The following is a 25,152-nucleotide window of genomic DNA, read 5'->3' on the forward strand; positions in this document are numbered from 1 at the left end:
CATTAAGCAAAATTAAAGAAGTTGTTCCTTTAAAAGAAGTTTCTAGTTTTGTTTTCTGACGATCACCATAATACTCCTGTATTTTGAGGATGATTAGTTTGTTTAAAAGATCCACTTTCAGATTCACATTGAATATTAACCAAATGTCCTGAACTTTGGTTAATATTTTGCTGTGTTATCAGTAATGACCTTTTATATTTAGGAGGCTTAACACTGTTTTATTGTGTCTGCCTAAAGTTTAACTAAACCATGATCTGTTTAAATAAAGATGGCAAAGTAAATAACTAAATCCAGTGACAAATGGACTTTGTGAGCTGAAGCGTACTGAGAATTGTAGGAGTTGACTTCTCTTTGAGATGTGATTGGACAACATATGACTTTTACCTGATATAAATAGATGAGTGAAGGACTTAGCAAACACTCAAAGGCAAATCCCTCACCTCAAACAGCAAACCCACCAAAGAATCAAGGTAATTTCTCATTTGAATAATTTTTACCAGAATGTCTCACAAATAGGACAGTAATACTGTAATATAGCATGAAATGTTAGAAAATGGTTACACTAATTGTCCTAAATCCCAGCTTTTCCCTCATGTTTCTGTCAAAATCAAAAACAGGACAAGAGGAAACATGAGGTACAATGTACTATTTCATTTGCTGCTCCTCCTGCCAATGTGCTCAGCTTACACTTACCGTAAGTAGCATGCAACAGTATTTGTGTAAATTTAGAGACCATAAGCATTGTTTGTGATAGGAGCATTAATATTTGCGCAAAGCAGGTTGGCCTAATTGAACTTATTTAAAATGATTTTTGTCTTTAGAGAACGGGTTTTCTTAAATTTAGGCAAAAACCTTAATACTCTGACTTCCAAATATATGTAGTTTATATTTATAAACCTTTACATTGAGGGTTCCCTAAATGGGCTAAAAATGTGTTTTCTTGTCCTGTTTTATTTTTAGCTGCCTGTTTTTCCACTTCGTGTTTTTGAGAAAATGCAAGATTGATTGTTTGATTTATTTAAAAATACATTAAGAGTGCAATCTTTTACAACTCCTTTCAAAGCTGATAAAAGCATTACTTATTATTCATTGCATTTATTGATTTTATGGACACGACTTCATCATTGCCAATTTAGAACAAGCTGTCAAAATGCAAAGACAGTAAAATACTTCATCTGATTTCTCATTGTGTTTTTATATAAATAGCGAAAACATTTGTTTCATGCCTGCATAAAATACTTGTTGTAATGCAAGTACGTGCCACTGAGACAGATAAGTAACATTCAAACTATCAACTATCAAATAAATGGAAGACTTTTTTTAATGACTGCACAAATCTCTTAAGCCAAACAACCTACAATAGGATTCATTTATTCTTCATTGAATTTCTTGGTTCTTTTCAGAAAATGTGGCTTTGCGAGGCAAAGCTACACAGTCTTCTCAGAACAAAGCGGAGCCGTGGAATGCATTTGTAGGTGCCTCCAATGCTATTGATGGAAACCTAAATGCTGACCTTAAAAAGGGATCTTGCACCCACACTGATACAGAAAACAACCCCTGGTGGAGGGTGGACCTGCTGGACTCATATATAGTCACCCAGGTCATCATCACCAACAGAGGAGACTGCTGTGCAGAGCAACTCAATGGTGTGGAGGTTCGCATTGGAAAATCTTTACGACAAGATGGCACTGCAAACCCACTGTGAGTGTTTATGTCATGACTACAGTGTGAAACAAGGGAGGCTCAATGCTGTTCAGATTTGATTTTTTTTTCATTTCTGCACCTCCCCTAAAACAGAGACATATTTAGTATCCAAAGAAACATTAGGCTCTTGGCTACAAGCTGATAAGAATCATTTGAGCATTTGAGTTTATGCCCAAGGGCTAAAAGACAGACATCAGTTTCCAGAAACCTTCATCAAAAAGGGAGCATTTATAGGGAGCTCTGGAAGTGCAAAAAATGTATATATATACTTGGTGTTATAATTTAATTTTTTTGTAAAATGTGTCTACAGTGTTACACTGTATTTCAAAAAAATACACTTCAATTAGAGGGAAATGTAGCAATTTATTGTTTTGAATAAAAACAATAGATGTGGGTAATTCTTTTTTTAAAAAGACAAATTTAGACATGCAAAAATAAGTTTAGTGATTAAAACAAAGGGAATCCCCAGTTTAAAGGCAAAACTCCATTAAACTTTGTAATATGTTCATGTTTTGGTGACACTTGATAATGGAACCAAAAGCAGAGAGATGGTGGAGGCTCTCTGCAATAAACAAAATTACAAAAACCACAGAGAGTCAATAATCCACAATGTAAACGCCAACAAGGAGATAAAGGGAGTACGCAGGCCAAAATGAGAAAGCAGTGATGTGCTGTGACTTCTTTCTCATTTCATCATGGAAGAAAAATATGATAAAATAATTTATATTGCTATTTTCACCCTGTGGTTTGTCCTATAAAATACCTATCTTTCATTTAGCTTAACCAATTCTGATGATTTTTTTCTTCAAAATCACTGAATTTTGCATTTTCCCATTCAAATGCTCAGCAGCGAGCTGAGCCTCACCCTGGATTGTGCAACCTCTCTCTAACTGCACTGGCTGCCATTCTATGGGAATACGTTCCTCCTGTCTGTATGTCGCCATTAAAATGACTAAAAACATTTATATGAACTGATTTTCCATAATTTAGCTTTAGTATATAATGTACAGTGTTTTCTTGTCACCAATTGTGTGTGTAACGTGTTTCGTGTGCTGAGGAGCGATCATAAACAGATTCAAGGTGAGGCAGGCAGTTCTCTTGCCTCATGGCAGGGGGCGCTCATGAGCCCAGACATCGGTTTTGTGACTCCATAACAGCAGAGTGACAGCAAGCTATACAGTAAAGTGAAGTCCAGCGACATACTGTATTTATAGTTTTCTCCTCTTACCACCGCAATCACTTATTAATAATCGCAAAATAAACATTAAGCCTAAAACCATATTACTGCAACAGACTAAATGTTCTGCTTTTTGTGTGAGAAATATTTGAGTGTTTTTTTGTTTTTGTTTGTTTGTTTTGTGGCGTTGTTGTTAGTTGCTATTACAACGAATCTGCGCATAGCTGCGCTAATACAGAGAGCGAGAAAGAAATGGTTTTGAGTTGTACTTTAACGGTTTTTCCCTTTGCTGTGGAGCACAAATCTATCAGCTGCTGTGATCTTTTCACTTCTGATGGATTCTTCCAAATGTGATCTTTATATTGATACCAAGAATATTAAAATAGTTTGTAAATGCTAAAAAAAAATACAAAATTCGATTTGGCCATGTTATTTTAAACACTTCAGCAAACCCTGTCTGAATTACTCTTACAAAATCTTGAATGTTACTGACTCAACTCTTCTTTTCTAGGGTTGCTACCATTTCTACTGTTGCAGCAGGAAGCTCTTATGCAATGAATTTTACTGAGCGTGTGGAAGGACGTTATGTGATCATTATAGCACCTGGTGTGAACCGGGTTCTACATGTCTGTGAAGTGGAGGTCTATGGATACCGCGCCCCGACTGGTGAGAATCTTTCAAAACATGTTTGATCATATTTTAATGATCAGTGATCACCACTGACAAGCTTGATTTATTAGGGCAAGTTATGTCAGTCGTTATTCATATATCAAAACAATGTGTTTTGCATCAATCAAATACAAAATGGGCTATTTGAACAAACAAAAAAGTAAACTTTTTACATAAAGATATGCAACTGTCAATATGCACTGTATATTAGAAGATTATGTATCACAGCAGACATTTAAAATTTTGTTTTGCAGAAGAAAATGTGGCAATTTATGGAAAAGCTACTCAGTCATCTTTGTATGATACGGGCATTGCCTACAATGCAATTGATGGGAATCGTGTTGGCCATTCGAACAGGGTTTCTTGCAGTCATACAGCAGGGGAATTTAATCCTTGGTGGCGTCTGGACCTGGGAAAAACCCATAAAGTGTTCTCTATCAACATATCCAACCGTGTAGAATATCACAATCGAATTAATGGAGCTGAAATCCGTGTTGGAGATTCACTAGACAACAACGGAAACAACAATCCCAGGTACTGTAAAGTGTTCTTAAAGAGAGCAAGAGAGGACAAGTTTATTTGTGTAAAACTCAAATGCTCACTGAACCAAAAATAATTTGTGTTTCTAACAGGTGCGCTGTGATCTCAACCATTGCTCCAGGTTTTACTGAAACCTTTCAATGTAACGGGATGGACGGCCGATACATCAATGTTGTCGTACCTGGAAGAACTGAGTACCTCACTCTGTGTGAGGTGGAAGTGTACGGCTCTAGACTGGATTGAGCCTGAAGATACTAAAACATGTTTCCAAAAGCCAGAGTTTGAACTAAGCTATGGAATGAAAGAGAACAGACTGTAATCTAAGGAACAGCAGCAAATATTCAACAGAACAATTGGATTATTGCTTTCTCTCCATCTTCTAAATGAATGTAGCTTATCCTTCATAGAGATTCTGACTTCAGACCTCTAGTAGTGATAGCACCTGAAAAAAACCTTCTTAATGTTTCCTACTAGAGTAACCAACCAGGTAGAATTTTAACACTCAAATTGATAGAACTGAAATCTGTATTGGATATTGATTTGAAGAGAATCATGTATTAAAGTCTTTAAAGAAAAAAATATCCACTATTTTGACCTGTCTTGTCATATGGAGGAGCTGGTTGCCCATATTTGCCAGGTCAGTTGTGTTCTGCAAAATATATATCCTAAGATGGTGTCTTAATAGCATGATTGACTTTTTAACTCAAGACTGTATCTGACATCAAAGTAGACTGACCACTTGATGGAAAAGTAGCTTTTGTTTCTATGACCTTCAACCATTTGGATTATTTGTATTTTGGAGCTTGGATTGGGTTGAATGGGTGTGTTTGTGTGAAAGAGTCATATGTAGGTGCAAAGATCTTAGAAGTGGAGAGAAGTGTCAAAAGCTTGGAATATTCAGTGCTAAAAAGCAATCAAGGGAAAGTCATCCATGTCTAAGACCATAGGAGCCCCAGAGAGGCAGACAACATCCACCTCTTCCCAGGAAGTGACTGAGGCACATGTGAATAATCATTTTACAATTGGTTTAGCCAGGGCTCATGCATTATCACAAATAATGACTTTAATCCCTGATGGAGGCCTTTCAGTGCAACGGCATGGATGGTTCTCCTTCAGACATCCATTCACATCACAAAAGGTGAGCTTTCAAGTGTTTTATAACTGTGTATATTTACAATATTAAATTAATTTGTATCTCAGACTGAAGCATGTGTTTACAAATGAAACAATGAATGGCTTTTTACTTAAAGCAGATACTTTCTTTTTTGTATTGCTGTCTGGAGTCTTATGAGATTGTCTGAATGTTTGACTTGATAATCTGCCATTTGAAATAAGGTCATGAATGACATCTGCAATGAATTTAAAGAAGTTCTCCCCTCTTATTTTCAAGTGAAATGATGTTTAAGTCATTAAAATCAACAATTGACAAATGAGTTGGTAATTGCTTTTGATTTTTCCTTTTCCTGAAATGCATTCACTATTTATCACTTACTTGCTTTGCAAAGACAGCTACATCAATCTCAGCAGCCATCTTTATTTCTACTCAGAAGTAAATAAAGTCTGACTGCTCATGGTATTTATCCTATCAGATTATCACCTGTATCTGCATGGGATATTGGTTTTAAAATAAGAAATAAGTAATAAGTAGAAATGAGTGAGAAATAATCTTTTTGGATGACTGAAAACCTCTAAGAACCTTTGCAAAACAATTAAATAAGACAAGGCCAGACAAGTTACTTTATTAACTTTAAGTTTGAAAAAAATACAGATAGCATGTGAACTTAGCAAGTCATGTATCTAAAAGACAAATAGTTGGCAAAAAAATTTCCTTAAAACCATTTATCAATATCCAAACCTGCTGACCGTTTTATGTCATACAATAATGCTGTACTTCTTAAATTATTACAGATTACATATCTTTATACTGGAATTAATATAACTTCTAAAGTTTTCTAAGACACTGTGAAGGTGTTTTGAAACAATACCAAAACTGGAGCTGGACTTATTCCCACACAAAAAAAGCGGAAGAATAAAAATAAATGCATGATTGTAGCAAAACATCCAACTAAGAATTCCTAGCAGGAAAATTAAACTCAGAGGTCATCTCATCAACCCCTTCATCAAAATCCAATATGGCTGCTGGCAGTTTGAAACACTGTAATAGCTGCAACAATTGAGAGTTTATTCACTTTTCTTGTGTTGTGTAAAGGGATGAACATGTTCCTTTCCCATTAAAATGCATAAAAAAGAAAGGAACAGTTGCTTAACCTGAAGGAAGTTCAACAATGTCTGGTGTTGGTCTCCATACACTAAACTTCAGAAGTGCCAGCATTTGCTCTTCATTCATTTTCTCTAGATTTCAGCAACAGCTAAAAGTTTTTTTACCATCCTGGTTGGTGGGCTTTTACATCTTTAAGTCAGAATCTTAGCAGTCCTGCTGTATTCGTCTCATTGGTTGTGTTCCTCTGTTTCCTTGATGAAAACCTTTCCATCTGAGTGTTTTTTCCAGTTAAGTTTGTTGACACCACTTACATTTCCACCCAGCCTTTGCTTCATCTGGGATAAAGGAAAATGATGTTTTTTCAATAAAGTTTATATTGGCTGAACCAAAATGTACCTGCATAAATATCTGGAAAACTTACTTTTTCCAAGATAATGTTTTGCACTGCAGGGTCATTCAGATCCAAACTTGAGTCCTGCAGGCTGATCCTCAGTTTTATGAACTGCAGTTTAGTTTGTACTAAAATCAAAATTAATCAAAATAATTTGTTATACACTGCTTCCTTATTTTGCACATTTTACAATAAGTTTATATTGCTTAAAATGTTTACTTACTGCATTTGCAGAGGACAGGATGAACTTCTGTGCATTTCCTGTCTCCCCATTTGCCAGATTCATTCTTCAGTATTGCAACACAGTTTTGATGATATTCTGTATTTACCAGTTGGGATTCCCTCCAGTACCTTAGTGAGGAGTCAGTCAGGTCTGACCACTCGTACGGGTCTCTGAAGAGACCAACAAATACTGCTGCTCCATTGGCTACTTCCTGGACTGTCGCGTATTCTGCGTCATTCCTCAGGCTGACCAGGTCTGTGTAGTTTTCTCTGCAGAAATCTCGAGCAGCGGTCCATTTCATTAAATTTGGATTGAAGATATACTGAGCTGCTCCTTGCTTTGTTCCTGAAATGAGAAATTAGATAATACTTTGTATTTATTACAGCAAAAACAATAGGTGAGATAAAATCCAATGTGGCTGCTGTGCTGATATAAGGAATTTCAGACTTTCAGAAATAAACAATTTTTCATGGTTTACATCGCATTAAACCATTGTCTCAGAAAATACTGTACAACATCTCTAGAAAAACATGTTTTTTTCACTCTAGAAGACATAAAAATGAAAACGTTCTTATTTGCAAGTAGTAATCCAAAGTTATTCGATTAGTTATTGGAATTAGATCATGCAATGACTCTTCTAGCCTTTGGGATAATAAAGCACATCAGTATAAACTTAAAAATTTTCACAACTCAAAATGTAATTGTGTTCAAAATTTTGAAATATACCAAGTCCCAGATGCTGGCATTCATAATAGGCTCATTTGTTTTTTGATATGGATAACTCATGCATGTGTGCTGTTTCATTATGTCTTATTAGGACCAAAATGCAAAAGTAATACTCACTATCAAAGCAGACTGAATGTCTATTTTCAAGACAGGAGAGTGTAGAAAGTTCTCCATTACTGAAAGTAGCACAGTTGTTAAGACTTAAAGGCTTTCTCCATTTTATATAATTTTTTTCTCCGTCCTTGTAGAAATATTTGTCTGCCAGAGACCAATGCCAAGTTAGCTCCTTTCCTCTGTGCAACCCAATCCATACGGCATCACTGTAGTCATCTCCAACACTTTGAAGAGCCATATCCATCTCCTTCATGTCTTCGATTGTGGCCAGGTCAATGCATGTTTCCCTGCAGTAACTCTGTGCATCGGTCCAGGTTTTTGGACTGTGGAATAAGACATATTGATGCTGATGCACACAAAGACAGAGAGAACACAGTCCTGTGGAAGCAAAGTTAGAAGTGTAAAAAGCAACAAGGATTAGTTGGAAATGTTCTTGTCCGAGACGATTATAATTGTTTTGTTTCCATCAGACACGTAGCACAGATGTATAAGACTAACCTGCAAGTATTATAAGACATGTGACATTTCCCATGGCTGTAATGAAGTGAATAGGAAGAGAGAAAATAGATTAATTTATGGGAAAACGTCACATAATTCCTCAACAGTGGTCTATAAACTAGATGGAGAGATAGCATTGTAATGAGCTATTGAGGATTTTACTTCAACAATTATATTTATTTTGAAATGTAATCAACTACAAATGTGCATAAAAATTGTTTATTGTCTTAAATGATGAAAAATTGATGGTAAGTATTGAGAATTAAAAAGCTTCTTACCTTATGTATTCTGAGCAAAGTGTTCAAGAAAAATAGTGGCTATAAATTAACTGTTGAACAAATCTTTTGTTACTTTAGCAGTACAGAGTCTGCTTAATGTGTGTGGTGGATGCTTTGGTAGGCATGACTTTATTTATCTTTCTATGTATGCAAAACCATATGGAAATTACAGAGAAGATCACATGTTTACATTCCTTTATGACAACATATTAGGGCCATTGTACAAAAAAGGAGTAAATTTCCACCCAAAAAGGCAGACATTTTTAGATGAACCTCAGAAATTTTCTAGAAAAAGAAAGAACTTTTTTGAGTTTGAAAAGTAAAGAATTTCTTACTTAGTTATGCACATTTAGTAACATGCCATCACAAATTTTCAAAAAGAAAATAAATAAAGAGATAAAGGAGATGAATCTAGGGGATACATAAAAAAGAACGCATAAATACAAGCTTGAGCCAAAATAAGTATCAAACTGAAACTGCAAAAAAAACCTTAAATCATTAAATTCTACAATTTGTTGGATAAAACAATGACGGTAGGGATGTCTGTAACTCAGTCATCTAGAAGTGTTTTATAAAAGAAGGGGCTGCTAATTCATCCAGACCAATCACAGGCAACGAGAGTTTGATAAAAATAAAATAAAACAGTAAAAGGATGTGTGGGTAACTTTTGCAGTTGTTGGTATCGTCAGTGTTAGAAAAGATCAAGAAATCTAAAACTTGTTTCATTTTAAAGATCTCTTTGTGCATCACATGACCACTTATACTTCCTCACAAAACCTGCTTATGTAGTCAAAATGCCATTTATATCTACTATAGTTTAGAGCTTAATACACCCTTGTAGCATTAGAGAAAATATTAGGCTTATATGGCTGTATCCAGTGGCCAAGTCAAGCAAGGTTAATCAGTATCTAAACACTGTAAAGTATTTTTCTACGCAAATCTCTGTTAGCATTTAAAGCAGACAAATGCAAACTTTATTCTAATTATCTTGTGAACACAGACAAGGTTCTTGTAAAAACAAGAGAGTGACACAAGCAAGCATTGCTTCTCCAGTGCAGCTTCATTCAGCAGAATCATGTTTTAAAGTACTATCTGTGTCACTTTAGCAAGAGAAGCTGAAGGTGAACAAGGCCAAAGAATGATAGGGTTAACTGTGCAAAAAATAATTTCATAAATATCACACACATTCCCAGTGTGTGATCCCGAAGCCACATTTTCAAGCATTTGTCTTTCATTTGTTTTGTTTTTTTTAACTCTGTTTAGTTGCAGGCATGTGGTGTTGAAATGATTCCGTTTTAAAAATATTTCTGAACTTTTTGTACTTTATTGTTTTTACTGTTTACCAGCTCAGAACTTTTCCCTTATTTTTACAGCCAAGCCAGTCTGGGGTAACATAAATAGACACAGCTTGGAATTTTCAATATTGCTCAACAACTAAATCCACCTCATTTAAAGCAACTGTTGACTCCTTTAAATTTTGTACTTAAATGTTTTGGACTAATTTGCAGATATTTCAAAAACTATTTTAAATGAGATGAATAAAAAAGTAAAGTAAGTTTCAATAATATGTTGCATGTTTCAAATTCTCCTATCCTTTTAAAGGAGTCCAACATGACCTGTTTGACTTGTAGTTTGTTGTATCAACAATCTTATTGAATAATTTATTATTAGTCAGCCACTTCTAAGAAACAGCCACTTCACCTACTCTCCACTCCAGATATTTGAAGCTTTGTAGAGAATGTATTATGTTGACAGATATACAAATATTTGGGCTTTAAACTGATAAGAAGGAAAAATGCTGGTGGATGATGAGTGATTGAGGACACTTCTGCGTTCCTGCTTTTCAGAGATTGTCTCCCACAATTCAAAGAGGAGTCACAAAATAAAACTATAATGCTTTGTGCATAAAGATTAAAAATTGTTTTATTTTAAGACGAACAAATCACAATAGCTACATGAATGTTAATCTGTAATGGTATTCAGACTGACTTCAAAATGGAATTGAAAGAAACAGAAATTATACTCACTAATAACTTACTTTATTAATTTCTCATCAACACCGGCATTTTTACAAACTCCTTTATCAGATGTTTCCCCTGAACAATTGATTAATGTTGGATTCAAAATTTTAAATATTTTCATCAAGCATTTTGCAGCTAAGGGTAAAACATTCCTACAGACAATAGCTTGTAAGAACTTACAAACTGAGTATTAGTTTTTCAAAGCAACATGTTCCCTTTATTTAACTTCAAATATATTTCCTAATGTCTAATATTTTAAATTCCAACAGAATTCATGGAAGTGGTTCCTTTAGAAAAGTTTCTAGATGTTTTTTTCTAAGAATAACCATATTACTTTTTTGATCTGAGGATGATTACTAGGTTTCAAAGATCCACTTTCAGATTCACATTGAATTTGAAAGTGTTCTGGACCTTGGTTAATATTTTACTGTGTTGGTGGTAATGACCTCTTTCAGTTAGGAGGCATAACACTGAGTTTAACTAAACCATGATCTGTTTAAATAAAGATGGGAAACTAAATAACTAAATCCAGTGACAGCTGGACTTTGTAAGCTGAAGGTTACTGAGAATTGTAGGAGCTGACTTCTCTTTGAGATGTGATTGGACAACATTTGAGTTTTACCTGATATAAATAGATGAGTGAAGGACTTAGCAAACGCTCAAAGGCAAATCCTCACCTCAAACAGCAAACCCACCAAAGAATCAAGGTAATTTCTCAGTTTTCTTAAATAATTCGTACAAGAATTTCTCACAAATAGTGCACTGTTTACTACAATATAGCATGAAATGTTATAAAATAGTTATACTAACTATAACTATAACCTAAATCCAAGTTTTTTGCTCCTGTTTTTGTCAGAATCATGAGGTACGATGTATTATTTCATTTACTGCTCCTCCTGCCAATGTACTCAGGTTACACTTACCGTAAGTAGCATGTCACAGTGTTTGAGTAAATTTAGAATACTGCAACAATAGGATTAATTTATTCTTCGTTGAATTTCTCTATTCATTTCAGAAAATGTGGCTTTGCGTGGCAAAGCTACACAGTCTTCTCAGTACAAAGGGGAGCAGTGGAATGTATTTGTAGGTGCCTCCAATGCTATTGATGGAAACCTAAATGCTGACCTTACAAAGGGATCTTGCACCCACACTGATACAGAAAACAACCCCTGGTGGAGAGTGGACCTGCTGGACTCATATATAGTCACCCAGGTCATCATCACCAACAGAGGAGACTGCTGTGCAGAGCAACTCAATGGTGTGGAGGTTCGCATTGGAAAATCTTTACGACAAGATGGCACTGCAAACCCACTGTGAGTGTTTATGTCATGACTACAGTGTGAGACAAGGGAGGCTTAATGCTGCTCAGATTTGATTTTTTTTTTTCATTTCTTCACCTCCCCTTAAACAGAGACATATTTAGTATCCAAAGAAACGAAAGACTCTGAGCTACAAGCTGATAAAAATAATTTGAGCATTTGAGTTTATGCCCAAGGGCTAAAAGACAGACATCAGCTTCCAGAAACCATCATCAAAAAGACATTATAGGGAGCTCTGGAAGTACAAAAAATGAATATACTGTATACTTGGTGTTATAATTTTATGTTTTTGTAAAATGTGTCTAAAATTGTTGTAATTTTTCTTGTGTTACACTGTATTTCCAAAAAATACACTTCAATTAGAGGCAATTTATTGTTTCGGATTAAAAAAAATAGATGAGGGTAATTTAGAAAAAAAGAAGCAATTTTAGACATGTAAAACAAAGGAAATCCACAGTTTTAAGGCAAAACTCCATTAAACTTTGTAAATGTTACTGTTTTAGTGACACTTGATAATGGAACCAAATGCAAAGAGATGGTGGAGGCTCTCTGCAAGAAACAAAATTACAAAAAACACAGGGAGTAAATAATCCACAATGTAAACGCCAACAAGGAGATAAAGGGAGTATGCAGGGTAAAATGAGCAAGTAATGGAAAGAACCAGCAAAGAGTGAATGAAAGAGATGTGAAAAGCAGGAACAATAGTCCTGGGCTGATGAGTTAATGGGTGTGAGGCGAGAGAGCAGAAGACATGCTCAGGAGAGAGAGAGAAAAAGAGGAATCAACACAGGGGCTGAGTGAGAGCGCACTGTGCACTGGGAAATTAATCTAAATCTAAATCTACTGGGAAATAATTAAACAAAGAAACATAATAAAATTAGAATAATCAAGTAAAAAATAGACACAAGAAATAAACATAACTACAATCACTATAGGAACTAAATGAAAAAAGTAAAACCAACGCAAAACTAACATAGATAAGAAACTAAGGAACACAAATAATGACAAAACCCAAAACAAACTCAAGCAACCTAAGATTTTAACAGCAATTTTTTTTTTTTCGTTTACCTTAGATGCATTGACCTTTGCACAGGTAATGTCCAGGGGTGGTTCTATGGTTTCCAAATGATTTTAGCCTTATTTATGATATTTCTAAACATTTATAGTCTGTAAATTGCAAAAACACTTCCAAATGTTATGTTTATATTGATACCAAGATTATCGAAATAATTAGTAATTGATTAAAAAAAATTACAAAATTAGATTTGGGTATGTCATTTTAAACACTTCAGCAAACCCTGTGGGAATTACTCTTACAAAGTCTTGAATGTTACTGACTCAACTCTTCTTTTCTAGGGTTGCTACCGTTTCTACTGTTGCAGCTGGAAGCTCTTATGCAATAAATTTTACTGAACGTGTGGAAGGACGTTATGTGATCATTATAGCACCTGGTGTGAACCGGGTTCTACATGTCTGTGAAGTGGAGGTCTATGGATACCGCGCCCCGACTGGTGAGAATCTTTCAAAACATGTTTGTTTAATGATCAGTGATCACTTCTTACAAGCTTGATTTATTAGAGCAAGTTACCCCAGGTGTACTTCAATGAAGATTGCTCACTGTACATCTTGTAACTTCTCAGGTTTCAATTCCAATAAGTCGTATTGCATCTTCTAACATTTAAAACTGCATTCACACCATATATACAACAAAAAAAAAATACATATTTAGCTTTTATGATGCCTGAATTGGGGCATTTACAAAATAAAGTTTACTTAAAGGTTAAAAATGACAAAACAATCTTTTTCAAAATTGTGTGTTGTTTTTATGACTTTTCGAAGCCAAAGTAATAACTATTGAAGACATTTGTCTTAGCCAATATTCAACTCAATCATCAGCAGTGATGTGCGGTCAAGGGAGGTAGGCGAGGCAGAGCCTCACCCGTCATCATATAATTATAAAATAATTTATATTGCTATTTTCACCCTGTTGTTTGCACTATGAAGTATATATTTTTCATTTAGCTTAACCAATTTTGATTATTATTTTTCCTTCAAAATCGCTGAATTTCCGAAATTTCCCATTCAATGATCGGAAGCCATCAGAAACGGCAGAGATCAGAATCGAGGTGAGGCAGACAGTTCTCTTGCCACATGGCAGGGGGCGCTCATGATCCCAGACATTGTGACTGCACAACTGCAGAGTAAGAGACAGTAACAGCGAGCTAGCCATGGAGCTAGCCATACAGTAAAGTGCTGCGATATATTTATGGTTTTCCCTTCTTACCACAGCAATCACTTATTAATAATAGCAAAATAAACATTAAGGCTAAAACCATACTACTAAATGTTCTGCTTTTTGTGTGAGAAATATTTGAGTGTTTTTATTTTTGTTTCGGTGTTGTCAGTTGCTATGGCAACGTATCTTGAGTTGTACTTTACGGTTTTTCCATTTGCTGTGGAGCACAGCACGAAATTAATAATATCTACATGTCTAAGTTTGATTGAGTTAACGTAATTATTCTACGGCGGCAGCGCGGCTAAGCATGACATGTAAAACAATAGTCTTTTTGCCCTCCAGCGTTGTCCGCATGCGCAAAATTTCCTTATGTAAACAATAACATGCAGATGGTCTATATTTGTAAATATGATTATGATTAAGTTAGTGCCTCACCAAATATGAACCTTACCGCACGTCACTGATCATCAGATAAAATCTGCACAAAAAACAATGTTTTTTCAATGTCAATTCTGTTCATGAATGTAAAATGTATTTAAAAATATACAGTAGCTTATCTGCTGAAAGTTCATGGTAATTTAAAACAAAAAATGGAAAAGAGCACATGGTGGGTGTACTGTCAGAAAGTAGACAGAGATCTATTTTCTATAACAAATTGTATGTCAATCCCTATTCACATGTGAAAACAATAAGTTTTGCATCAATAAAATACAAAATGGACTATTTGAACAAACAAAAAAGTAAACTTTTTAAATAAAGATGTGCAGTTGTCAACAAGCAGTGCATATTAGAAGACTATGTATCACAGCTAACGTTAAACATTTTGTTTTGCAGAAGAAAATGTGGCAGTTTATGGAAAAGCTTCACAGTCAACAGTTTATCCTGGAGCCATTGCCTACTACGCTATCGATGGGTATCGCGAAGGCCGCTTTAGCCAGAGTTCCTGCAGTGCCACAAATAATGACTTTAGCCCCTGGTGGAGACTGGACCTGGGAAGAACCCATAAAGTGTTCAATATTAACATAACCAATCGGGTTGAAGTTCCCACTCGAATTAACGGAGCTGAAATTCGTATTGGAGATTCACTTGACAACAATGGAAATAACAATCCCAGGTAGTTTACAGTCATTTTATCAAAACACTGAATGCAAATAAAACGTTGTTATAAGCAAAAATTAATTTCTCATAATGACTTTTGCTAAAGGACTGTATCTTTAATTTTTTCCTGAAATCTTAAATTTTTTTCCTCTGACAGGTGTGCTGTGATCTCAACCATCGCTCCAGGTTTTACTGAAACCTTTCAGTGCAACGGCATGGATGGTCGATACGTCAACGTTGTCATACCTGGAAGAAATGAATATCTCACTCTGTGTGAGGTAGAAGTGTACGCATCGAGACTGGATTAAAGTTACTAAGTTTTCATGACATGACTGTGGTTTAAAGTTAAAGCTGAATGATTCATTTTTACCACTAGAGGTTGTAAAAAGTCTTATGAATATCTGATTGTATTGAAAACCAAAATAAAACTCACTATGGGGAAAGCAGTTCTGGGCTGGGGTAGGCCTCTGATGAACCAATCACGTGTTTTTGGGACACTATGGGATGCTTGCTGGGTCTGATTTTGAAAGATAAGGAAAAACTTGAGACTACAGGTTGAAAAACTAATAAAAAAGAAAGAGCAACAAATTTATCAGTTAATTTAAAATGAAGAACTATAATGTGTAACTCTTTCAAATCTTGTCTTTTGAACAGAATCTGTCGGACTGATTATCTATCATATCTATCAGACAATCAAACTATCTTATGATCTATCTTATAGGTCTCTTTCATTCTGTGGTTTATTCAACTGGTTTGAAATCTGGTGTGTATTTCTTTATTAAATCACTATAATAAGTCTGCAAAGTTGGTTGTGGATTATTTGTACATAGTGTTATTGCTGCACACCACTTAATTTTCTGTTAAATTGCTTGTTGACACAACTAGAAAATCAACAAATCACATGTAACTCAATGCAATTGGGATGGACTGTTCAACAGTGTCTGACAATAACAGGGCATCATTGGGATGTTTTCATTTGTTTCATGGATTCATGTTAATATATCTAAAGAATGTTTCCAACACTTACTTGAATCTCTGCCATGAACAGGAATGCAGTTCTAATGGGTCAAAGGGTCCAACCTGGTCTTGTTTGATATATGGAAACTATCATATATACAATTTTTTTCTATGTTTTATATTTGCTCTACTAGAGGATTTGTCTTAGTACAAGATCTCCGAAGAGAAGCTCTCGTAACCAAATAGGGTTTGACATAAACAATTAAATGGGAGTTTATGTAAGATAAAGTCTTTGTCCCCTTATAAATTCATATCTGGTTCTGCTACAGTTTAACCTCTTAACTGGCAGAGTCCCACCCATGGGACAAATCTAGTTTGTTTGAATATGCTGCCTTTTTCGCCACCAGTTAATTAACAATGAATTACTGCTTTTCATCTTTCCTTTCCTTCAAGGCCATTTACTGCGTTTTACTTCCTTATTATGCAAATACTTGCAAAATCCACAGCACCAGCCTCCGGTGTCATTTTGCTTTCCCCTCAGAAGTAAATCAAGTGTTGCTGATTGTTGTATTTTTTCTGTCAGAAAATCACACATCTGCAATGGATTTTGGTTTTTAATTGGGAAAAAAGCACATTACTATTTCTAGATCTTTTCCATGATTAAAATCTTTTAAGGACTTTTGTGAAAGGAAATATCAAACCAGGGCAGATAAGTTACTTGATTAACTTTTATTTTTGTAGGTTTCTCATGTAAAAGAAAAAATAGTAGCATATAAATTCACATAATGCTATGCTAGGTAAGCCGACTTAAATATTAATGCATCCTTTAGAAGAACATAGAAGATAACAAGAAAGAAACTTATTAGTAATTTGGGCAGATGAGTTTCACAAAAATCTGAAATTAACTTTTTATGCACCTAAAAGACAAATAGACAGCAAGGAATACAAAGATTGTATTTAAAACCATTTAGTAGTAATAGTAATTGAGAAAATTTTTTTGGATAAGTTTCTACATTCTTATTACTTCTGATATTCAAAAGCAACAATAAGTAGGATAATCATCACATTGTTTCTAAAATATGGTATTTTTGCTGGAAAAAAAATCTTTATTAAAGCGTTATGAGCTACAGCAAAATGTTGTTTATTTTGTTACCATCCTGGTTGGTGGGCTTTTACATCTTCAAGTCAGAATCTTAGCAGTCCTGCTGTATTCCTCTCATGTGTTGAGTTTCTCTGTTTCCTTGATGAAAACTCTTCCATCTGAGTGTTTTTTCCAGTTAACATGGATGACATCATTCACATTTTCACTCAGCCTTTGCTTCATCTGGGGTAAAGAAAACATCTTTTTTAACCAGTATGTAAATGTAGTTTAAGCTAACTGAATCAAAGCATATCTTCACTTGAAGGCTTGACATCTGGAAGACTTACTTGCTCCAAGATGCTGTTTTGCACTGTAGGGTCATTCAGATCTAAAGTTGAGTCCTGCAGGCTGATCCCCAGTTTCACAATCTGCAGATTAGATTTTTCTAAAATTCAAAATAAAACCAAATCATTTGTCAGCGTTGCTTAGAAACTGGTTCTACAGTTTATTTATCCATAAGTTTCAGGCTGCACTGATTAGAAACGTTTACTTACTGCATTTGCAGAGGAAAGGGTGCATTTCTGTACACTTCCTGTCTCCCCATTTACCAGATTCATTCTTCAGTATTGCAACACAGTTTTGATGATATTCTGTATTTACCACTTGGGATTGCCTCCAGTACCTTAGTGAGGAGTCTGTCAGGTCTGACCAAACCCAGGGGTCTCTGAAGAGACCAACAAATACTGAATTTCCATTGGCTACTTTCTGGACTGTCGTGTATTCTGTGTCATTCCTCAAGCTGACCAGGTCTGTGTAATTTCTTCTGCAGAAATCTCGAGCAGTGGTCCAATTTGTCAGCTCTGGTCTGAGGATGTACTGAGCTGCTCCCTGTTCTGAAACTGAAAAGCACATTTTTGTGTTTGTAACAACAAAAGCAATAGCGGGAATGCACCAAGCAGGCATAAACAACATTGTTTTTGTTATTCTTAGACTGTTTAATTCATACAGATTAATAAAAGAAGTCTTCTATGGATTTAAACAAAATCTACTTTGGACATAGTATGTCAGTTTCTATGTGGACAAGAGGTACAAATGCAGCAGAAACATACATCCATGCATGCAGAAAATCTTATTGTTACTGCAATTTCCATGTCAGAGTGTACATGGAGGGCATTTTGTTTGTACTTGGAAGTCAAACAGAACGCTTGATAATGATGGAGTCAGCCACAGTTAGATATCCAATATGGCTGCTGAAATAATATGTTTGTTTACACTACTGATTGTTTGCATTACATAAAACCAGTGAGACACATACTGTACACCATCTCTATGTAAACATGTTCTGATATTATTATTGAGCACAGTTAGGCTCATTTGTGTGTTGTTATGCATAATTAATTGTCAGTGTTTGCATATTATTAGGAGAAAAATGTAAAAGGAATACTCACTATCAAAGCAGACTGAATATTTGGTAACAAGACAAGAGACTGTAAAAAGTTTTCCAGAATAGTAACCACCACAGTTGTCGGTACCTAACGAGCTCCATATTAGGTGATTTTCTTCTCCATCCTTGTAGAAATCTTTGTCTGCTATAGACCAGTGCCACTTTAGGTCACTTCCTTTGTACAACCCAATCCATACGGCATCACTGTAGTCATCTCCAACACTTTGAAGAGCCATATCCATCTCACTCATGTCTTCCATGGTGGCCAGGTCAACGCACGTTTCCCTGCAGTAGCTCTGTGCCTCCGTCCAGGTTTTTGGAGTGTGGAATAAGACATATTGGTACTGATACACACAGAGACAAAGAGAACAAAGTCCTGTAGAAGAAAAGTAGGAAGTGTAAAAAGCAACAAGGATTAGTGTTAAATTCTTGTCTGAGAAGATAAGTGTTTTGTTCTTTTAGAAAATATGCTCTGGAGGTGACACGTGTTTTACACACGTATAAAACAAATGTATAAAACTTGGAGAAAACTAACCTGCAAGAATCATTAGCTTTATGACATTTTCCATGGCTGCTATGAAGCTACGGGAAGAAAGAAAACTGAGATTAACTTATTTATATAGCAAAGTATTTAGTAACGTTGTAATAGTGGCTAATAAAATAGATAGAGAGATGTTAATGTAACATGCCATGTATGATTTCTCTCTATGAATTGAATTTATTTAGAAATGTAAACATTTTAAATGTATAGTATTTCAAATTATAATTACCTTAATATTTGATTTTTTTAACTAAATGAGCAACAATTTTATAATCTAACCACTGTAGATAAAAGCAAAGCAAAATAAGAACAACAATACAAGGTGCCAAAATAAAGGCATAAAGTAAATAGAAAATAATCTTACCTTATGTTTCCTGAGTCCTACGTTCAGCAATAATAGAGGCTACTAAAAATTAACTTCTGAATTAAACTTTTGTTACAGTAGCATTGCAAAGTGTGTTTAAAGGTGTCTCTGAATGGTGTGTGGTGGATGTTTTGTGACAGTCGTCTTAAATTACTTGCTTTTCTTCTTCTGTATGGAAAGCAGCATGCAAATGACAATAAAGACCAGTAATCCACATTCCTTTTTCCCCACTGACATCAAATAAGATTAAACATTTACTGTTTAACAAACATTTCGTCTCTTTCCAAAATGCCAAAATAAAAAGATTCTATAGGATATTTTTTTTACAACTTTCTTTTAAGTAAATATACTTTGTATTTAAACAATTTGGAAAAGCCTGATCTTGGTCAACTGACATGGAAGCCATCAGAAACAACTTAATTATGGATCATTATGTTTGAATAACCTTGAAACATGATGATCCATAATCATGTTACACAACTTCTGACATAGTTGTGTAAAATGTCAGATTTTTAACTTTAATTTTGAGACTTATTGTATTGAATCATGACACATTTGATCCACTTTAAATGGACCAGAGTTGGTTTCTGCCGTTGGTCTGGACCTTTTGTGCAGGTATGAATCCACTGAAGCAAGTCCTGGTATGGAACAAACAAACAAAAAATAATATTTATTTATTTAAATAAATAAATATTTTACTAAAGTTTGCTTTAATAAAATAATGTACCAAAGAGCTTTTCTTTTGTTGATCCACTCTTAGAAAGTTTTACCATATGTTTTCTGAGCTCCATGTCCAAAAATAATAGTAGCTACTGAAAATTCACTGGTGAATTAATCTTTTTTTCATTTGGCAGTACAACATGTGCTTAATTTTACTGCTGAATTCGTCAAGAAGGCTTTCAGACGATCAGAACTCAAGAGATTGGTCTTCTAATCTGTATGCAAAGCCGTATGAAAATTAAAGGTAAGATCAGGTATTTACTTTCTCTATAACAGTTAGATAACTTTTCTATTTCTTACCAACAACAAATCAGAAAAAAACATTTCCTGATTTTAGGGTTTCAGTCTGATTGCTTTTGTTTCTATGCCTGCTCCTGGTTCAGTCAGTGATTGGATGATAGATTATTGGTAGGTTATTGATATCAGTCCTGTGTGTAAATGTCCAGTATTATTTACTTGCCAGTTCCAAAAGTCAAATATCTGAGGAGGATATTTGCTCAGGAGAAACAGATGAATATTTTCTGAGCTCTATAGAGTGAGTAACCTCATGGAAATAATTTGGTTAAATATGCAAAACAAAGGGACTGGCAGGTTTCCAGGGTATTGTTGTTCCCATCCTTTCTGAATTATTCACTTTTGAATTATTTACTGTGGTGGTATAGAAAACTGTAAAGATTATTTAAAGTAATCTGTAAAGTACTTAATTGGGGTGAGTGTTCTTAATTTTGGGATATGTTTAAATTTTCTCCAAATAATTATAATAAAGAGTCATGTTCAATAAATTAGAATATGCATTTCAGTGAAGATTGTTTCTTTTTTCAGTTCAAAAAGTACATTTTTGAAAGACAAAAGCATTTTTGTGTTACAATGGTAACTTTCAAATTTTACATGTTAAAAACTATTATAAACAAAGGATTTAAAAGATCAGTGTTTTCTTAATTTGTATAAAGTGCCTTATTTAGTGAATTGATTTACTAAAATTAATTGATATTTCGCTGATCTGATTCATTCAAAAGATTTTTAAATCTGTCACGTTGAAGAGTTGCAAATTACAGGGAAATGCTAATTTGTTCCTTTGAGAAAACCCTGGCTGTAAAAAAGTTCAATTTTCCTTTCTCCATCACTGTGGACACGGCAAACAAGTTTAAAAGTGCATGATTTTGTAAATAATGACACTCTAATGCAAAGTTAGCATTTTTAATGGACTTTGAATCCAACTTTTAAAGCAACTTTGGATTAAAATTGTCATTTATTGAATGACATTTCATGACAACAGTCATAGACATTAATAAAGACTCCTTCATGTTCATGACAGATGTCATGTTTATGACAGTCATGTCAATTTTATGCACATCCCTTCAAAGTGTTACTGTTTTGTTTTATACAGGTGTACTAAGAAATTTGCAATTGAAACTAGTTTCTGTTTTTTATAAGCTGAATTCTTTACATATTAGATTTGATCCTGTTTTGTGTTACAAAAACGACAATTTAAAAGGTCTTGGCAAAGAAACAAGAAAACTAAAACCACCAGATTCAGAAAATTAATGTCGGAACATCAGTTTGTTACTGGGGGACATTATTGGGAGACAAAAAACCCCAACAAAGATTAGGGTGAATTTATTAGAGTGCCAGTTAGTCCTTAAAGCAGGAAGTTACTGGTTTGAATCCAACCTGTTTTCATTTTTATGCAAACATCTGATTCTACAGGCAACAAAAATGATCAAAATACTTTTCAGCAACAGCAGTTTCATATTTCAAATTGTTCCATTTTTTCTATCCTCTGGATCAAAATAATAATAATAAAAGGGATTCTCTTAAAATCCCAATAACACTTCCTATGTATGTATAAAAATAGGCAGCAGGCATCCAACGTGAGGTCCATTTAATTTTGACTTTACAGTGACGTTTCAATGTGATGTTTTTATGTTCCTACAGTGATCTGGAGTCAAACACAGGCAAATGGGGCAGCTAACTCACTTCCTAAAAATGCAAATTCAGCTTGTTTGAATAGGAAATTATGTTTTCAGACACCAATAAGCTGAAAGTAAATAAAGTAAACAAGGTTCAACATAAAGCTCTAAAATAATGGAGTCAGACTTGGGTTCTAATGAAACAACCAGCAAACGTGACAAACGACAAAAAGTTTAGCATTTTTCATACTGGATATTTAGACGTAAAAGATTCAATCTGTGTTTCACACCTTTCTTATTTGGTTATGCTACTTTTTGTATTTAGAGTTAATTTTGCTGACTTGATGCCAATTAAAACTTTGCTGATGTTAGAAAACAAACAATCTTCCCATTCACACAAGCTAAAGCTTTTATCTTAAATATTTAATGAATGGTTGTTGTTTTTGTAGGTTTCTATGGCAAATAGCTTGTTTTCTCATTAAAAAATTGAGCTTGGCACTAAAATTACTAATGTTTCTAAATGAAATAAAACTTCCAACCTGCATGCCAGTACTCAAAGTATGACAGTGAGTCAGGGCCATTGTAGAAAGAAAAAAAAAATTTCAACCAAATAACTCGGAAATTTTGAGATTAATCTCAGAAAATTTCTGCATTTCAAAAGTTTAACATTTTCAGCTTTTGGAGTTTAGAAAATTCCTTGTAAAAGACAAAGTATTGTCTTTTATCTAACTTCTTGAATGTACTCACTTGTAGAATTGTGTCATGTATATAACCTACAAATATTATATCTAAATGTCAACATTTGCATATGTAAATTTTGTGACAAACTGCACATTTCTCATCTTCTTCCCATCTTCAAAAGCTGAGATGTCAACCTTGGAGCAGCAAGCTGCTAACGTCGTGAGTATTGCTTTTACATTTTAGCAGCTATTAATAGGTTGAAGTTTTGATTATTTTTGATAGGTTTTGTTTCATCAGCATTCATAACAACGTGTTCGACTAATTTACCAACAACTGAGAGTTTATCATTTTAAGCATATTTTCCAGAGACCAATTGTCTTGTAAATTCAATTTATTTATATCTAAAAATTTAAATCAACTCCAAAACAAGGGAAATTTTGTATTGCTTTTTGTCTAATCACCTGGCTCTGGTAATGCTATGATTTGAATTGTGTAAATCTAATTAAAAAGTTCCAAAAAAATCTTTTTAAAAATCTAATAAATGTAAATTAGATAGAAACTTATATTTTGCTTCTCATTTTTTATTTACTCTATAATGAGTAAATCAAAGATTTATTTCTATTTTATACAGGAGTATATTTATATTTTCTAGATGTTTTATAATTGTTTGCTTTTGCAGAAACTTCTACAATGAACAAACAAACGTTTGGAACGGCACTCCTCTTTGGTAAGAGCCTAAAAAAACAGCTAGAGATGAGAAATCTGGTGAAAGAGAAGTTAAATAAGCATCTGTTTATAAAATGTAATTACTAATTAGCAAAGTAAAATATCTAAATTTATTTCACAACTTCACAAGTATTTTTTTATTGCAAAGTAATCTTAGTTGTTCTTCATCTTTCCCTATGGAGATGACCGGCTGCCAAGACCATAAGAGCTGGAGGCACGACTTAGCATTGTCCATCATGCTCGTGTACATGCTGCAATATGCCACTGTTCCTCTCCCACAGCAGAGCCTGCCATTAATTCGCAGGCTAGTTAGCATGGCCACCGATGATAGCAGATAATGGTTTCTCCACCATTAGCACAACTGCAGCAAAATAGCAAACTTTAGCTTGTACACACTGGAACATTCATGAGCGTGATTGACAGCACTAAGACCCTTCTCCTGGTTCTGATTGGTTGTTTCTAACCAGAGGGTGTATTTCAGTAGATGGCAGTAGGGCCACATGGTGGAGACATAGGAGTTTGATTTTTTCACACATTATCTGTCTCGTGTTATTGGCCTTTTGCAACTACATCACCTAATTACGCTGAGGCGCCATGATGGATGTGGGAAGTGAGGGCAGGAGTATGCAAGCGTTTTTGCCCGTATAGTCTTGGCTCTTACTTGTTCAAGTCACGCTAATTTGTCTGTGGAAGTAGCACAGCTAGTTGGGGTTCATAGACGCCAGTATTTACAAAATCTGGAAATAACTAGCTTAAATACTGATCACTTTCTTCCTCCTGACATGTTTTCTGATTTGATTAAATTGCACCATTTTGCCAAAAGTTGCTACATTATTTATACCAACATGTCTTTAATTTTGTTTCCAGCGCCATAAGTGTACTAAGCTCCTCTTAATCTTTTATTTCTATTGATGCATTTTATTGTCATTTACATATTTATTTGTTTTATTATGTGTGCTCAATATGTACATTTTAAATGTGCAGTTGAATGACAAAGTCTGCGTATGTCTTACCAGTTTTTCGTATGCTAGGCTACACTGGTTGCGCATTTTTCCTTGATTACAAATAATTAGATGCGTACCTTGTATAAAATAATATTTTATTGCACCCGACTAAGCTTGCTAACTTATTAAGTATATGAACGTTAACCTTCTTACCTTGTAAAATGTTTTTGCTGCAAATCCGCAATCAAGCCGAGGGTTTGCAGTCATGATTGACAGCTGCTGCTATCCTTCACCGTCTGTTTTCCTCATCAAGACGATAAAATGAAAAGTTTAGTTATCATCCTCATCCGTTTGCCGACAGCCCAGCACCCTGTGACCATTTTTACAGTCAAACCAACAAAATAAAAGCGATATTAGGCAACAAATTCGGTTTTTTGACAGGAGCTAGCGGGCTCACTGGTTGTTTTGACATCCATCATGGCGGAGCGCGCAGCGTTCTGAAGAGCGTGACGTCACGCGCCAAAGGTCAAATAAATTCGCTTCATGGAAATTCTCCAATTTCGAAAAAA

At 34.6% G+C, this 25,152-nt stretch overlaps 3 protein-coding genes and 1 long non-coding RNA gene across 9 annotated transcripts; 1 reads left to right on the plus strand and 3 right to left on the minus strand.

Annotated features, from left to right (window-relative positions):
- Nucleotides 1–295: 295 nt before the first annotated feature.
- On the plus strand, nt 296–23,722 carry LOC114142173 (fucolectin-6-like). Of its 5 annotated transcripts, XR_003594971.1 has the most exons (7): nt 11,089–11,269; nt 11,419–11,486; nt 11,578–11,875; nt 13,238–13,392; nt 14,952–15,231; nt 15,373–15,608; nt 23,695–23,722. XR_003594971.1 is itself a non-coding variant. In XM_028013310.1 (6 exons), the coding sequence occupies exons 2-6, from the start codon at nt 631–633 to the stop codon at nt 15,521–15,523; spliced, it is 948 nt and encodes a 315-aa protein (XP_027869111.1). In that variant the 5' UTR covers nt 296–470; nt 618–630; the 3' UTR covers nt 15,524–16,013. The 5 variants fall into 5 exon arrangements, 4 of the variants coding, with proteins under 4 accessions (XP_027869111.1, XP_027869114.1, XP_027869112.1 ...); XM_028013310.1 differs by lacking the exons at nt 11,089–11,269; nt 11,419–11,486; nt 23,695–23,722 and adding exons at nt 296–470; nt 618–694 and having other exon boundaries at nt 15,373–16,013; XM_028013313.1 differs by lacking the exons at nt 11,089–11,269; nt 11,419–11,486; nt 11,578–11,875; ... (2 more) ...; nt 15,373–15,608; nt 23,695–23,722 and adding exons at nt 336–470; nt 627–694; nt 1,404–1,701; ... (1 more) ...; nt 3,805–4,084; nt 4,183–4,400.
- Nucleotides 6,918–8,634, minus strand: LOC114142176 (macrophage mannose receptor 1-like). The gene is made up of 4 exons (XM_028013316.1): nt 8,542–8,634; nt 8,264–8,299; nt 7,769–8,143; nt 6,918–7,270 (listed from the first exon to the last, which is right to left on the minus strand). The coding sequence occupies exons 2-4, from the start codon at nt 8,295–8,297 to the stop codon at nt 6,918–6,920; spliced, it is 762 nt and encodes a 253-aa protein (XP_027869117.1). The 5' UTR covers nt 8,298–8,299; nt 8,542–8,634.
- On the minus strand, nt 15,539–19,710 carry LOC114142171 (macrophage mannose receptor 1-like). Of its 2 annotated transcripts, XM_028013307.1 has the most exons (6): nt 19,603–19,710; nt 19,233–19,279; nt 18,702–19,073; nt 17,808–18,152; nt 17,601–17,698; nt 15,539–17,496 (listed from the first exon to the last, which is right to left on the minus strand). In XM_028013307.1, exons 2-6 carry the CDS (start codon nt 19,264–19,266, stop codon nt 17,389–17,391), a joined length of 957 nt encoding a protein of 318 aa, XP_027869108.1. In that variant the 5' UTR covers nt 19,267–19,279; nt 19,603–19,710; the 3' UTR covers nt 15,539–17,388. The 2 variants fall into 2 exon arrangements, with proteins under 2 accessions (XP_027869108.1, XP_027869109.1); XM_028013308.1 differs by lacking the exon at nt 19,603–19,710 and having other exon boundaries at nt 19,233–19,296.
- LOC114142179 (uncharacterized) lies at nt 20,140–25,057 on the minus strand. The gene is made up of 2 exons (XR_003594973.1): nt 24,797–25,057; nt 20,140–20,240 (listed from the first exon to the last, which is right to left on the minus strand). It is a non-coding gene; the product is annotated as an uncharacterized LOC114142179 (long non-coding RNA).
- Between the last annotated feature and the right edge of the window lie 95 nt (nt 25,058–25,152).

The sequence above is a fragment of the Xiphophorus couchianus genome, chromosome 3 (assembly GCF_001444195.1).
Source record: "Xiphophorus couchianus chromosome 3, X_couchianus-1.0, whole genome shotgun sequence".
NCBI classification, from domain to species: Eukaryota; Metazoa; Chordata; class Actinopteri; order Cyprinodontiformes; family Poeciliidae; genus Xiphophorus; species Xiphophorus couchianus.

What these genes read in the sequence shown, in the direction of transcription:
- LOC114142176 (XM_028013316.1), bottom strand. Translation starts at nt 8,297, where the DNA reads ATGGGAAATGTCACATGTCTTATAATACTTGCAG. An exon ending in ATGTCTTATAATACTTGCAG is followed by an intron (nt 8,144 to 8,263) that starts GTTAGTCTTATA and finishes TTGCTTCCACAG; the next exon opens with GACTGTGTTCTCTCTGTCTT. An exon ending in ACATTCAGTCTGCTTTGATA is followed by an intron (nt 7,271 to 7,768) that starts GTGAGTATTACT and finishes TTCTCATTTCAG; the next exon opens with GAACAAAGCAAGGAGCAGCT.
- LOC114142173 (XM_028013310.1), top strand. Translation starts at nt 631, where the DNA reads ATGAGGTACAATGTACTATTTCATTTGCTGCTCCTCCTGCCAATGTGC. An exon ending in GTGCTCAGCTTACACTTACC is followed by an intron (nt 695 to 11,577) that starts GTAAGTAGCATG and finishes TATTCATTTCAG; the next exon opens with AAAATGTGGCTTTGCGTGGC. An exon ending in GATGGCACTGCAAACCCACT is followed by an intron (nt 11,876 to 13,237) that starts GTGAGTGTTTAT and finishes CTTCTTTTCTAG; the next exon opens with GGTTGCTACCGTTTCTACTG.
- LOC114142171 (XM_028013307.1), bottom strand. Translation starts at nt 19,266, where the DNA reads ATGGAAAATGTCATAAAGCTAATGATTCTTGCAG. An exon ending in AAAGCTAATGATTCTTGCAG is followed by an intron (nt 19,074 to 19,232) that starts GTTAGTTTTCTC and finishes TTTCTTCTACAG; the next exon opens with GACTTTGTTCTCTTTGTCTC. An exon ending in AAAACAGCATCTTGGAGCAA is followed by an intron (nt 17,497 to 17,600) that starts GTAAGTCTTCCA and finishes TCTTTACCCCAG; the next exon opens with ATGAAGCAAAGGCTGAGTGA.